This window comes from Dipodomys spectabilis, unplaced genomic scaffold (genome assembly GCF_019054845.1).
Source record: "Dipodomys spectabilis isolate Male_0828 unplaced genomic scaffold, ASM1905484v1 ptg000075l, whole genome shotgun sequence".
Classification (NCBI taxonomy): domain Eukaryota; kingdom Metazoa; phylum Chordata; class Mammalia; order Rodentia; family Heteromyidae; genus Dipodomys; species Dipodomys spectabilis.
The window spans coordinates 860,912-876,586 of NW_024870752.1; the positions used below are offsets into that span (position 1 = coordinate 860,912).

Below are 15,675 nucleotides of genomic sequence, written 5' to 3' on the forward strand. Positions count from 1 at the left end.
CATGACTAGAGCGGCTAATAGTGTAAAATCTAAGTATTGAAAAATATAAAGACATAGAAAAGGTTTCCATAATGCAATCATGCAGAGGTAAACTGCTTCATTCAAATTACACAAAAATGACTCTGTACAGTTATCTACACATAGCTCCATGAGAATCCTATTCAAGAAAAATTTAAAAGTGAGAAGCTTACCAATATATGAGGACTTAAACATATATCCGATCAACTGGATCTCACAGCAATTTTCAAAACACAATGATCTTAATTGGCATGTCTCAGTCAATTTTATCTTATTTTTAATTTAATAGCACAGGGAGAAAGATGAAAAAATGAAGTTGAAGGTTATAGTAGATGGTCCACACCTATTAACTGATCAAAAGTGTTACCAGCAAGTACAGTCTCTTCTAACAATGTTCTTTGGGTTCTAAACTAGCTGTAGCACTTCAACTGCACTACAGGAGGGGCAGAGAATCCTTGAAAAATTAAAAAATACCAAACTCATTTGTGAAAATATTTACGTACTCTATACAAACTCTGTTAGTCTGCAAATGTGATTTAAAAAAAAAAGCCTAAAAAAAGTAGTAACACATAGGCTACTAATACAAGACTTTCCAAAATACATACTCTTCCTTTAACCAGTGTGGATCAAAATAGATACATTACATTATAACTGGTAGAATCACCCCATCATTCATTTTTATTACTCATGAAGACAATCACAATGCATACTGAAGGGAAAAAACGTGTTTGCAGAATAGCTTGGCAGAAAAAACCCTGGCTGGACTGAACTTTTTAAAAAAGTCAACAGATTAAATGTACTTTGTACTTTTCTAATAAAGAATTGATACCAAGTATAACTTCCAACTTTTTAAGAATTTATGAATAGTCAGGAATTTTGTGAAAATCTTTTATGATGCCCTTCATGAAAAGGATACTGTAAATAAATAGTAAGATTAAGCTGTATACTTTATAATCCTAAAACTTTACTGCTTATCATTTGTATGTACTTTTAAAATTAGGTGACAATCTTTAACAATGTCAAACATGTAAGACTATTTTCCCTTGCTTTTACAATTGCCTTTGATGTCTTGATTACAAGTAAAAAAAGCATGAAAAAACTCTGTAAATTATTTTTTCAAAATCAGTGTATTTAATTATCAATAAACCCCAGATCATTTTTATTGCTTCAAAAGAACATTAATTCTCCTTGTTGGTTTTGAAGAGCTAAATTACTTTTAAAAAATATTTGGGTCACTATCCTTAGCAATAACACCAATAAACTTAAGAAATAGTGCTTAAAAAGGATTTTTACCATCTGTTTAAAATTATTTTAAGCAACTATCCTAATCCAAGAAATTACATCCTAAAACCAAGAAAATAAATAAACAGAACTTAGGTTTGACATTTTAATTCATTTTCTTCATTCTAAATTGTTCACAGTAATAAACACACTATCATGGCTATACAGATTTCCTAGACACAATTCTTAGTTTGGCCAAGACTAACACATCTCATATTAGGAAACCAAGAAGCCTTATTCCTTCTTTTAAGGTATTTAAAAAATAAAAGGCTAGAAGAGGGAAGAAAATATCTATGAATAATATCACACATTCAGAGCACACATTCAGATATACTTCTGGACTCAGGTGTATTCTCAGAGAACTGTAAAGGTAGAATGCTAATTACAGTACATGTAAACATCTATTCAAATTGGTGAAGAGCAAACAAAATGATAGAATGATATTATCATTAACAGTCGTCTCCATACAGGACTGGTCTTGCTCTTGTAGTCACAAAGCTAAATTCAGGCAAAGATGATTTCTCTCTGCTGAAAAAAGAGAACACTATTAAAAAAAAACTTTGAAAATAGCAAATAAATCTAATAATTGAATCACACCATAAACTGATCTCCAACTTTTCCAAGCATTAAAAAAAATCAAAATCATAGGTGTAGACATATTACACAAATGATTAGTTTTGGGCTAAAATCATTTTACCAAAACCTCCTTGTTTTGTGCTTCCTTAAAAAATTAAGATATAAAAGTCACAGTATGGCAACATGACTATGATTAAAATTTTTCATTAAGAAATCTAGTAACTATTGTATTTTCATGTTATTGCATGTGGGCAAAGAAATTTTAAGAAACTATGATTAAACTAAGACATGATAAAGAAAAATCAAAGAAAAAATAATTTTCTTAAAAATTTCCCGAGAGCCAGGTGTCAATGGCTCACACCTATAATTGTACCTCCTCAGGACTCTCAAATCTGAGGATGGTGGTTCAAAGCCAGCCCGGGTAGGCAAGTCCATGAGACTTTTATCTCCAATTAACCACCAAAAGGCTGGAAATGGCACTGTGTCTCCAAGAAGTAGAGTGCTAGCCCTGAGCACAAAAGATCAGAGACAGTGCTCAGGCCCAGGACAGGCGCGAGGGCACACTTGCATACATGCACTCATGCACACATTCACGCATGCACACACACACACAAAAGTTTTCCAGAAATTTCAAAGTAATTGTATAATACCTAATTTCCTTAATTTTATATTCTGATCATGTTATTCTTGAATCGTCCTTTATAAAACAGGCACTAAGGTCATAATATATAAACACACAATATATCCATATATATATACACACATATATACATATATGTTTTTCAAGAATAAGACAGTGCCTGGTATTAAAGGATGATAGATGAATGTATAGATAAAAAAAACAATAGATTTAGAAAGTGAATATGAAAATTTTATAAAAATTATAGGGAAAAATTTCAAGTCTTTTCAGTCATACTAGGTCATGAGCATAAAATGCAAATTGCAAGAAAGTTAATAAAAAGTTGTTTTTCTATTAAGCAAGTATGATGTTTTCCTTAGAAATGAGTGACAAGGGCAGTCATATTCATGAAGACTTTTCTTTTTTCCCAAAGGAGTTTTGAAGATAGCTGTTTAGAAGACTACTTGTTTTATCTGATAAGCATATAATGATGGTAAGAGGGAGCAAAACAAAACTACCCTTTTTCTAAAGGCTTGTATATACACATTAGAACAATAAGTTCCTTATATATGGGAAGAGAAAATGTTCTTACTGCCTTACAAATAGTTTATAAAGGTGACTTAGTCTTACATTAAATTTCCATTTTTAATTTAAAGGATTTTCAAAGGAGAAATGTCTAGAGAGAAAGACTCAAAATGAATTTTGTAATGCCAGATTCACTGTAGGATACTTTAAAAGACTAACAGACTCTTTGTAAGACTTTTGTGAAGCAATCTTACAAACATTTCCATAAATTCCAGAAAGATTAAAACTAGTTTTCTATAATTAGTCTACATTACATGTAAGGGGACAAGTTTTTAACGCCACTGATTTAACAAACCAAACAAGCAACTGTTTTTTACTTCCTTTGAGCCCTTATAACCAATGGTTAGTGTTACAACTAAGAATAGAAATACAGTAATCCCCTAAAGCAGTTTTATCAACAAGATATAGTCGTCATTTAAGCTCAGCCACACTTGCTCCAAGTAATCAACTACAACAGTTGTCTTGTCTTTATATTACACTTGACCTGATTACAATAAAACAAAAGCTATGGAACAGTCTTCTATTCTGCAACATTTTCATTTAAATGTTTGGGCATTAAATACTTCTAAAAATATTACAATGATCAATAACATTTAAAACAACATTGCTTAGACAATATTAAGTGAACTATGTAAAATGACAACATAACCATCCCTTGAGGTAATCCTAATCAATCTCTTAACCAATAGTATATCATTTTCCTCAATTTTTTTTTTGTTGTTACCTATATTATCCTTTGAAATTTTCCCACTCTCAACTCAGCCTTCACAGCCCAGATGTTAACAGTAAGCAATTTGGTCAAAGAATTAAAAAGTATTGCTTTTGGCCAGTATATTGTAAAGGGAATGAATGGAGAAAGAAGAAGAGGACCTAACTCTGTATTTGTGGTAGCACTGACTGTATGTGTATTGCAGCAAATATTCTAATTTTTACTCTGAGTTTAGAAGCAAAAGAAAAAGCTAAGGGAAGTGTTAGTACACATGTAAGTTTATAGAAGTTTTGCTGGGCAAATAAATAAGCCTTTGGGAACACTATATATAAAGTTACATTGAGACATATAATCAATTCTAAACTGTTTCCACTGATGATAGAAAGGATAACAGATAGGGAGAATTGGCTTAAATATATTAAACTGTTTAGAAACATGACTAGGGAAAACTATTGACTTAAAAGGGAACTTAAAAGTTGAAAATGAACTAGCAACTTGTGGATGGGGACAGGAAGAAAAAACTGGATGAGGTAAAAGGGTGACTTTGTCCAAAAAGAAATGTACTCTCTACTTGACTTACATATATCTGTAGCTGACTCTACATCACCTTTATAACAATAAATTTTCTTTCAAGTCTTCTGATCCAACTTACTTCCCTCATTTGGGACAAGGAAATAAGCCTGGATATGTTAGGAGATTTGTTTAAAACCACAGTTATAGAATGGAAACTAAAAGCACAATCTCTTAACCCTTATCCAGTACTCTATAGTAGGTCACCTTTGGACTTAAACTGAGTGGAATGGACTAGATATGTGGCTTTTGGCCAGTATAACCACACACTATTAATATAAAACTAAATAGAATCTTATCCCTGAAGCTAATTACTATCTTTAGTACTCCAAAATATTAGAGCTTCATTCAACTAGGATTACATATATATACCTCCATCAGTACTTGAAACCCCTCTGAAAAGAAGCCTAACCATACCAATTGTTTAACAAAACACTCTCAATGACCCAGAAGATCATCAAGAGAGAGATTCTTTGAAAATTGATTAAGAATTAACAAGGGAGGTAATTGTCACCAATTACTAGAGATTTAAATATGCACTCATTCATTATTTAATCCAACAAACATCTAAGTGTCTACATGAGCCAGGCTGCATGATAAACACTAGAAATAAAAAGATGAATAAGACATGGTCCCCTTCCTAGAGGAGCTTGCAATCTAGTGGGAAAGACAGACATATAAACCAGATAAATTATTTTACAACATTAAGATTCATAACAGAGATATGAACAAAGTGCTGTATTAAAGGGAGGGGAAATATAAACTGCCTAATCACCAAGAAATCCTCTAATTTTGTGCATTATCTTTGAGGCATGTTTGCTATATATATATATATATATATACCATAATTAAGTACTGGCAGCATCATTATATACTTTTGTTTCTATTTTTAAAGTTGGTGCTGAAATCAGAAAGCCTAAATTTAAATCTAGTCCTAACAGTAGCTATAACTTCGAGTAAGTCAGACCAATCCTACTTGTCTAAGATTCCTTATCTATGAGAATTTAATCTACTTTTAAATGAGAATATATCAAAGTATATGTACGAGTATTAGTATGTACTAAACATGTTCATAAATTCAAAATTCAAATAGCAACATAAAAGTAACGTACATAATTAAAATCATTAGTGCTTATAACTGTATAACTGAACCTAATAAATGTTGGTATACTTCCCATACTAGGGAAGCCAAACTTCAAATCGACATGGCTTTAGACTTTAAATTCTAAGTTACTAGTGAGTCCTAGGCAAGAGAGTATTTATATGCTGGACTATACAGAGTAGATAATTTCAGTATATTACAAAGATGTTTTACAAAAAGTTTTAAAATATCAGGTTAAAAGCTCAAATTATAAAGCCATGTATCAATCAGCATAGAGATTTAACTGGCTTTTGAAAGATTTACTTTCTTTATAATACCTGTTTGGTGTAAAGAGAAGAAACGTGAGCCTCTGCCAATTTGGCACCTTTCACGACTACTAAAAAGAAAAGAAAACAAACTTACCTAGTGAATCAGAATAGCACACAGTCAACATACAAAAGACTACATAAAATATATCAGATCTATGTAAAGTTTGAGTGAAGTTAGTATTTTGACAACTAAAATATGAGCTTGAAATTTTAAATATAAATGTATGTTAATTTCATGTCAAAATGTTCCAATGAAATAGTATCAAGAACATAAAATTATAACCCCAAGTGTAGGGGAACAAAAGATAAATAAAAACAGTATTTACAAGTGACTCCATTCAGAAAAGGCTGGTGGTGGCAGAAATAGTTTTTGTGATGTCCCCAATATGAAATAAGGTGATTTTTTAAAAATGTGATTTACAATATCACCAGTCTGGAGAGGCAGGAATACTTGCAACAAATTAAAGATCTAACACAGTAATCTCCCACCCCCTTACTCTACAAAGAATTTATTCCCCACCCCCACCCCCTGGAAACTGCTATATCAACTTTCAACGATATTCACTTGCCAGAGAAATTCACTTAAAAATCACAATTTTTGGAAATGTCAAAGATTTTTATACAAGTATAGGAAATGCACACATAAAATATCAGACTGGAACACTTACCAAACAGTGTTTTCCTAAAGTAGTATCTATAGTACATTTCTTTATTCATACATCTTCAAATGGTCAAGTTTTCTTTCATACATCCAAAATGTAATATGATGTTTTCTTATTCACCAAATGTTAGCACTACTTGAAGTCTGGTTCCAAACTAATCAGCCTGCTTTTAAATTTTAAGACATCTGTTGAAAATTTATAGGATCAAATCAAAACTGAAGTGGAATAATTTTAAACATTGGATTGTACATTATTGTAAAAGTATCAAGTAACCATTATTAAATTAGTGATTAAAGCTCTTTCTGTGAAAACTAAGGGAAAGGTAAATTGCCATCTGGAATGGTCTATTTATTTTCTTTTTTTTTTCTTTTTTTCTTTTTTTTTAATCAAGGAACATTGTCTTAATTTTCTTTTTTTTCTCTCTTTTTTTTTCTTTTTAAAAGACCATTCCACTTTATTTTGAACATCCAGATGCATAGGGACTCATATGTAAAGCAGTCATACACCATTATCATTAAAACCCATGTGGTAAAATACATACACAAGTCTAACAAAAGGCTAATACATAGTAAAGCCTAAGCATACTACTATGTAATATTATGAATACATAACTTGGAGACTTTAGTTAGAGTACTATATTATCAATTCATTTTTGAAAACATTCATTAAGATTTTAAATGCAAATTCATTCCTTATTTGCAGTAAAACAAAATCCTCTAAGTTATAACAAGTATTGGGTCATAAATTTTCAAACCTATTCATTAAATTACAAAGAACCCAAAGAATTCTGTAATGTTCAGTAAAAGTATGTAATAAAAACATTGCATATGTTCTAGGTGATGTCTTTAGCAACTGTTTACTGAAATAAAATGCAAACATCAATCTTTCAAAATACAGGATCAGAAGGTAGTTTTCTTCTCTTTTGTCTATTTGTGAAATCCATCTTCATCACATTTTACCAAAAATTGTTTTTACAAATATGTAAAAGTACATTAGATAATACTAATGAAACACAGGTACAGTTTTAGCATATGCAGATCAATGATCAGTCAAATCATCTTCTCCAAGAACGAGATTCATTGTCCTCCTCCTCTTCATCATCATCTTGAAGTAATGAGTCATCCACCAAAGACTCTTCCTGAAACTTTAGGTTAAAATGTATTTAGGAATTTACCGAAAAAAAAGGAAAAAAAATTAAGAAAAAAAGGTGACATTTTTAAACACTTTTCTTTCTGAGTCAAATAAAAAAGGTTATTCCTATACCTAGAGCATTCAAAAAGCAAAGGAAGCCTTTTATCCATTCAATGACTTCTCTCCAGTTATGACTGCTTCCATGAAACAAACACTCAATACCAAACTAAGACTTTGTGCATGCCATATCTCCTGCCTCTGACACATTATTATGACATCTTCTGTATCTTTATAATACTACTTGACACTTACAGAAAACATCTGTTTTCTCTGACTTACTCTAACTCTGAACATTGAATCAATGAGTTGTATAAAAATCTGAGATTTCTATTTCTTTTATGCTTCATTTAATGAATATTTCCTTACAACATTCCTTCCTTTCCTCAATCCTTTCATAAAAACTTCTTAAGACTGCATTTCCAAACTTTTCAAATACCTAATACCAGGTGCTCTCCTGCTTTTTTTCCCCATTCAATTCAAACTCATGGAAGGACAAAGGTATAATCTAAAATATAAAATGACAAATCATGTATATGAGTTTCAAAATATACATTTTTGTTCTTGCATTTGACTATTAGTATTCATAACAGCCTTGAAATGCTCTTGAAACAAAATGAAGTGCCATTATGAAAATCTAACAAAGGCAACACAGAATCATTTCATGTCTTCATCCTACCTTTATTTCTTCAACTAAGTGCTATTATTCAAGAAAAATTCAGTCTTCCATATCTTTCCTAAAGCATAGCTCTACCTAAAATACTTCTCTCAGCTATATCCCCAGATCCAGCACTTAATTATGGAAAGCTAATTTATCACCCAAACCCAGCTTTACTATCAGTGCATTCTTCAAGATTGTCCTGGACAGGAAAAAAACAAACAAACCAACAACAACAACAAAAAAAACCCACTTCCTCAGTGTTCCCCAGCATGTTGTTCAAATCCTTCTTCGGCACACGAATCTGCCTATTATTATAATTAGTTTCTTAAATATCTGCCACCACCCTCCTTTCCAAATTATAAGCTCCTTGATGATGGGGACCGTGTCTTATTCATTTTTGTGCCTAAAAATCTACAATATAGGAGTCAATCATTCTAATGAACTACAACAATATGAATGAAAATAAAAGAAAGCTGAAATGTTAAAGGCAGCACTCAAGTAGAATAGATACTCTAAAACTTAAGATATTGCAACATTTCCTGTGAATAAAAATCTAATAAGTATATATTATTTTCTAGAAATATGAAACCTGTGTGTGCACGCGCATGTATGTGTTCATATATTCCTTTAGGATTAGCAATCCACAGTTCTCATTTTGTATGTAAACTACGAACAATTAAAGATAAAAACAAGTGGGAAAAGACATACTTCCTCTTCATCAGGTTCAACTTCTTCTGTTTCCACAGCTGAAATATTAGTTATTGGTTTATTCCATGCCAGTTTTAGATCCTGCCCTTTGAAACGAGCTCCATGAACTGCAGCCTAAAATAATTGAGAACATTGGAGTATAGACCATTAATAATTTAAGAAAAAAATTAATTTTATAGTGTCCAGTGTTTAACTTAAAATAGTTAAGCTGACCTGAGAATCAACTATCCACTTATTTGCTTTTTGGTTACTTCACAATTTGATATTCATTATTATAATTTACAATTAACTTTTTTTTTTTTTTTACTTATTTATAAAATCATACTAGTGATTCAAAATACTTTAAAAAAGAAAAGTTTCTTGCTAGGCACCGGTGCCTTAGGCCTATAATTCTAGCTACTTAGGAGGCTGAGATCTGAGGATCAAGGTTCAAAGCTGGCCTGGCAAGAAAAGTTGATGAGACTGTGAATACCAAAAAAAAAAAAAAAAAGCCAAAAAACGAAGCTGTGGCTCAAGTGGTAGAGTGCTAGCCTTGAGCAAAAAAGTTCAGGGATAGCACCCAGGCTCAGAGTTCAAATCCAGAATACACATACACACGTATACACAGAGACGCACATACACACATATACACAGAGACGCACATACACACACAAAATTTCTACTGAGTACAATTATTTCATTACTAGCCAGTAACTGACACAGTAACTGGTACAATAATTATAATCCCAACATACTTCAACATATTGGTTAAGCTTCTAAATCACTGTCTAAATTAGCATGAAAAGGCTAAATGAATTTTATTAGGCATAAAATCTAATAACTTTTAACATACATAAAAATACTTTGTAAGACATTACATTATCCTCAAATTACATCAAATGACTGCAATTATGAAAATATCTGATTTAAAGAATAAGTATTTCAAGGAAAGTGCTGTGAAGTAGGTATGTAGGGAACAACCCTGAACTTTGTTAATGAACAGGATTTCTTATAAATCTTTACAACTGAATAAGAAAAACTTGAACTTAGCAAATAGATCTGACTTGCTACATTAAGTAGCTAGTTTGTAAACAGTGCATTCAAATAAAAGTAACATGAACATAAATCAACATTAGCAGCATACTGAAATAACTCATTCACCAAAGATTGATAGCATAATCTCAAAGTACAGAATAATGTAAAACAATTATATGTTCAATGACATTTGAACATGAGTTGTCTGATATTAAAGTCCCCAGGTATAAATTTTGAATCTGCACAAATAAATTTATGATAAATTTAAAAGATTTCATGACTATTAAAAATACAGCTTAGAGTTTTTAGTTCATGGCTTCATCATAGTATCATTTAACTAGAATTTTAAAAAATACTTAAATAATTTCAAAAACAACCTTTAATGTTTTGAAGCTAAAACCATTATATGTTTCCTAAGAAATCTGTTATCTTATGCAAAATACCTATTCAAAACCCATTTCTTCATTCTGGTAAAATTAAGTAATCTAAAAAGGAAGAAACTATTGCTGGTATTTTCTAGAATAACTTTTTTTTGGGGGGGGGGAATGGTTTAGGTTTTTTTGGTCTGTTTTGGAAACAAAGTCTCACTACGTATAAAGTCTAAGCTGGTCTCAAATTTTCCATCCTCTTGACCCACTCAGCCTCCTGATGGCTGGGATTATAGTTATAAGTGGTATGCGAAGAGAAAACTAATCAATGAAAGAGTCAAAAATAAATCCAAACAAACATATAGAATATCTGTTTACAAGGTGAGTTTGAAAATACTAGATTTGCTTGATGAAATTAGGTTATTTAATTCCTTATACTTAATAAATTTAATATAAGTGAATGTTCACAAGCAGGGTGTGTTGGTGCATGTTCTTAATCTCACCATGAATGTTTCAATGAATTTATACCTTTATATTCACCTTGAAATACTGTGTGTCTAACATGGTCATATAAAACTGAAGAAAATTCCTTCAATAATCTAGATGCTCCAGCAAATAAAAACAATAAACTATTTAGAAATAAACACTAGCTGAAAATTTTCTTTGCTTAGTCCTAATCCTTTGTTTCTTACTCTATATACTCCTACATTTTTTATCTTAATTTAAAATAATGATGACAGTATATGGCAATATTCTATACATTCTAAGCATTCTTCTTCAACAAAGTTGTCATTTCTATGTCAAAATGAGTAATTTTTAAATTCTTAAAAACTTAAGAATTTAAACGTTCCCTGAAACCCACAAGTTATTTTTTCTCTATCTTGTTTGTACAAAGTAAACTTTAAATTAATTTTCTATTCTTTTCAAAACTGAACATTATAAAAATGTACTTTTTGGCTTAAGGAAATGTTTACATCTTAACTTTTATAACAATTTCAAATGTAAATCATAGCTGTGGTAGGTATTCCTTCTAAGCCATTAGACTAAGTAGCTCTCATTAGACCTAACCTCAGTTATTCTGTCATTTATTCAATCTTCATAAAATTAGTATTGGGTCTTTTTTAATCCTTGCTTTTTTATAAACTGTATGCATTTTGGAAAATACATACAATTCATTAAAATGTATACACTGCATTACATTTCCACAAAGAAAGGTAAAACTGAAATAAAGGATATGTCAATAGAGTTTACCAAGACAATTATTTTCAAAACTTCTTTAGAACATCACCAACTCAAAGCTTCTGAATTACATCTAACTGTTCTGTTCATTTAAAGTGATTGTCTAGAAAACTATTTTGCCCTTGTTGAAAACAAAAGTTACAACTACCTTCTCTAAAGTGCCTTGAGAACATATCAAAACTAAGCTCCCATAAATCCTTTACAACTCACTCTAATTTTGCTTTTTAAAATCTCTGAAACCCACGTGACACATAAAAATACTTCTAGTCAATCCTTAGAAAAATTATGATATAGTTTACAACAACTATACTAAGAATACTCTAAAATCTAGAGCTATATATTGTGTCTTGGGCAAAAACTAATAGCAGTATATTTGAGGGTGTGCTGACATACCAACACTTCTTTAGAATTCAGCTTACAGGGACTGGGAATAAGCAGGTGAAGGATAATTAAGAAAAGTAGTCAAAATGATTACATTCTCCCTACTTCTCCTAAATTAACTCTCTATACTTATTCTTCCAAAGTATGTTTTGTTTTAGGCCACAGAAACAAAAAAATACATCAAAGTGGGATGGCCCTACTGTTAGAGAAAAAATAGTAAGAAATCTTGATGTTCACAAGACAGTACAATTTGCCATTAGACTTAATAACTGTATGCACTATAATTATAACATGATCACATTAGATGCAGAATTACCTACCAACATTAGGACATCATAGTCACAAGTGTCATTTTATATTTTACCTAGTCAAAACAGATACTCATTAAATTTAAAAGTTTACTTATATTAAAAGTTAGAAGGAATACACCTCATGAAAATCTGAATTTTTATGCTTATTTTTAATACTTACGGCTTCTGCCTCTACTCTTGTCTTGAATGTAATTACTGCATGAAGTGAAGAATCATCAATCTGACAATCTTCAATTTCACCATATTGCTTTAAATTGAAAAAGAAAAATATTTCCTCCAAATAAGTATTTTGAAACATCCACAACTCCCAATGACATCAAAAACATTAAAATACTGAAATATAACCCAGAATAAACAGATAATGATGCTAATTAACAGAAAGGAATATAATTCAGCTTAATAATTGAAATTTTAAGATAAAGCTTGATTCTCTCCTCAGTATTATTTCCAATCCTCTAATTTCCAGAATTAGTGAACTACATTTGTTTCAAGTGTCCCCCTGCCCCCCTCCAAAGCTGAGGACCAAACTCAGGGTAGGCCTTGCACTTGGCAGGTAAACGCTCTTCTATTGAGCTAAATCCCAAACACCTCAAGTAGTCTTTACATGAATGAAATAATAGTCAAAGCCTGAGCTTATTTACTGACCTTCCTTTTATTACTCTAATCCAGGATAAGCTAAATTCATTCTTAAGCAGCATACCTGAATATTAACAATCTATAAATTTTCAGTACATTCCCAATAAGTGGGAAAAAAAAGACTCAGAAAATTAATATTCTCAAAGTAATTAAGGGAATTAATGGATGAAAGTCCAGACCTATTACTGTAGTGCTCTACTTGATCATGCTTTCATTTACTATATATTTACAATACAAACTTTTCAGGTCATTTAAATGGTAAATACATTATGCCTGTCTGGGGTTTGCTGGATTTTTTTCCTAAGTATAGTATTTTTCTACAAAACCAAATTTTAGTCCTTTATTATTAATATTTTTCACCACAAAAAAAACTACAGGCACTGGTGGTTTATGTCTATAGTCCTAGCTACTCAGTAGGCTGAAATATGAGATAGTGAGTGGTTCAAAATCTGGACATGAAAGCCCAGTGAGACTCTCATCTCCAATTAACCATCAAAAAGCCAGAAGTGGAGCTGTGGATCAAGTGGTGGAATGCTAGTTTTGAGCTCAGGCCCAACTTCCAGCTCCAGGACTGGAATACACAAAAAAACCCTATTACCATAATCTCATTAAAAACATGCGGATACATGCACTGCATGCATATACATACATATCACACAGAAAGTAATTTTGCAAATGAGTTACCATTTAACAAAATAGTTTTTGAACACAATTATTATGTTCAATGTCCCTCCATTCACCCTTTCAACATTTTCACCCATCCCTTATCTACCCTTTCTACCACTCTTCTTAATTTTGTAGGATATACCGTAGGTTCTTGTTTGCATTCTCTTCCTCTTCATTCGTGTACCATTTTCCCCTTGGCCCCACTTCTCCTTTTGAGTACCTGCTTCTGGTGTTTTACTTTACTGAACTTTCGGCTTTCTAAGAAATTACACTATTTGGGACCTCCCTTGAATCTACCACACTTCATTTATATACACTTGCATACCACACAACGTTTTTGTTTTTGGGTTTTTTTTTTTGGTCGGTCGTGGGGCTTGAACTGGGGCTTGAACTCTGGGGTTGGGCGCTGTCCTTGTGCTCTTCAGCTCAAGGCGAGTGCTCTACCGCTTGAGCCACAGCACCACTTCCAGTTTTCTAGCAGTTTACTGGAGATAAAGAGTCTCACGAACTTTCCTGCCCTGCCAGGGCTGGCTTTGAACTGCAATTCTCAGATCTCAGCCTCCTGAGTAGCTAGGATTACAGTAGTGAGCCACCGGCGCCCGGCTCCACCCAATGTTTTATCATGGGTTTGTTAGCTTAATCTAGTTCCCACATATAAGAGAAAACATGGATCCTTTGTCTCTTTGGGCCTGACTTCACCTAACATAATTTTTTCCAATTCTTTACAATTATAATATCATTCTTTCTAATGGATGAGTAAAATTCCATTGTGTACATTTTCTTGATCCACTGGTCTATTGAGGAGCATCGAGCTGATTCCACACCTTGGCTATGGTGAATAGTGCTGCAATAAGCATAGTTGTATGGGTGGCTTTACTGTATTCTGGTTTGTAATCTTTTGGGAAAATGCCCAGGAGTAGAACTGCTAGATCATTAAGGTAGTTCTACATTAGTGCTGCAATAAGCATGGTTGTGTGGTGGCTTTACTGTATCCTGGTTTGTAATCTTTTGGGTAAATGCCCAGGAATAGAACTGCTAGATCATTAAGGTAGTTCTATGTTTCATTTTTTGAGGAACCTTCACACTGCTTTCCAGAGTGGTTCAAGCAGTTTACATTCCCACCCACAAATCATTAAGGTTCCCCTTTTGACTGCATCTTTGCCAGCATTTATTACTGTTTTCTTGATAAAGGCCATTCCAACTGGGGAGATAGCTAAGAAACCAGAACTTGATTAGTTACCTAACCTCTTTATATTTCATTTTTACCATCACTAAAATGGATATTAATAAAAGAACCTACCCATACGTAGAATGATTCAAATAATTTTTTTTTTTGTTGGTTTGTGGGGCTTGAACTCTGGGCCTGGGCTCTGTCCCTGCACTCTTCAGCTCAAGGATAGCATTCTACCACTTGAGCCACAGCACCACTTCTGGTGTTCTAGTGGTTTTTAGTGGAGATCAGAGTCTCACGGACTTTGCTACCGGGGCTGGCTTTGAACCGTGATCCTCAGATCTCAACTTCCTGAGTAGCTAGGATTAGAGGTGTGAGCCACTGGCACCCAGCTTGATTCAAATAATTTCTAACACAGTGAGTTAATTTTTAAGACATAATAATACTCCAATAAAACAAGTGCTCTCTGTTTTAGCTACAATTATTATTATTACTAGTCTCAGTGGATAAATGACAAATTATGCACAAATGCATCCTTTAATAATATAAGGTTTCTTTCCTCTGATTTCATGTGTTCAACTCATGATGTGATAGAAAAGCAACATTTTAAACCTGCATTCTTAAGACTGGTAATATCAATTACCACTGCTAACTTTTGAGTAGAGTTCATATCTCTAAGTATATGTAAGAATTACTAGCTAGAAGCTTTGAATATTTCTCTAAAACAATATGCCTCACCAAAACACAGCCATAATAACCTTACCTTGTCTGTTTGGATTATTTTAGCATATTTATTGCTAGTTTTCTGATTAGCTACGTAACCTTTTTAAGATACTCAAGTTATCTACATCTCCTTTCCTTTGTGGAAGTGGGGTGAAAAGCAGGGAAGAGTTGGACTAGAT

At 32.2% G+C, this 15,675-nt stretch overlaps 1 protein-coding gene across 12 annotated transcripts in view; it reads right to left on the reverse strand.

Moving 5' to 3' along the window:
- Nucleotides 1–924: 924 nt before the first annotated feature.
- Nucleotides 925–15,675, reverse strand: part of Rbm26 (RNA binding motif protein 26) — a 78,961-nt gene continuing 64,210 nt past the window's right edge. For 9 of the 12 annotated variants that reach the window (XR_006147830.1, XR_006147828.1, XR_006147838.1 and 6 more), the window contains 5 exons: nt 12,461–12,547; nt 8,988–9,101; nt 6,437–7,574; nt 5,778–5,836; nt 925–1,827 (listed from right to left, as the gene is read on the reverse strand). Coding sequence is in view for 1 of the 12 variants with exons in the window: in XM_042682634.1 (XP_042538568.1) it covers nt 7,485–7,574; nt 8,988–9,101; nt 12,461–12,547 (291 nt within the window). In the remaining 11 variants the exon portion in view is untranslated. Of the gene's footprint in view, nt 1,828–5,777; nt 5,837–6,363; nt 7,575–8,987; nt 9,102–12,460; nt 12,548–15,675 lie in introns of those variants that run through there. The other 3 variants (XR_006147831.1, XR_006147832.1, XM_042682634.1) reach the window with 3 other exon arrangements.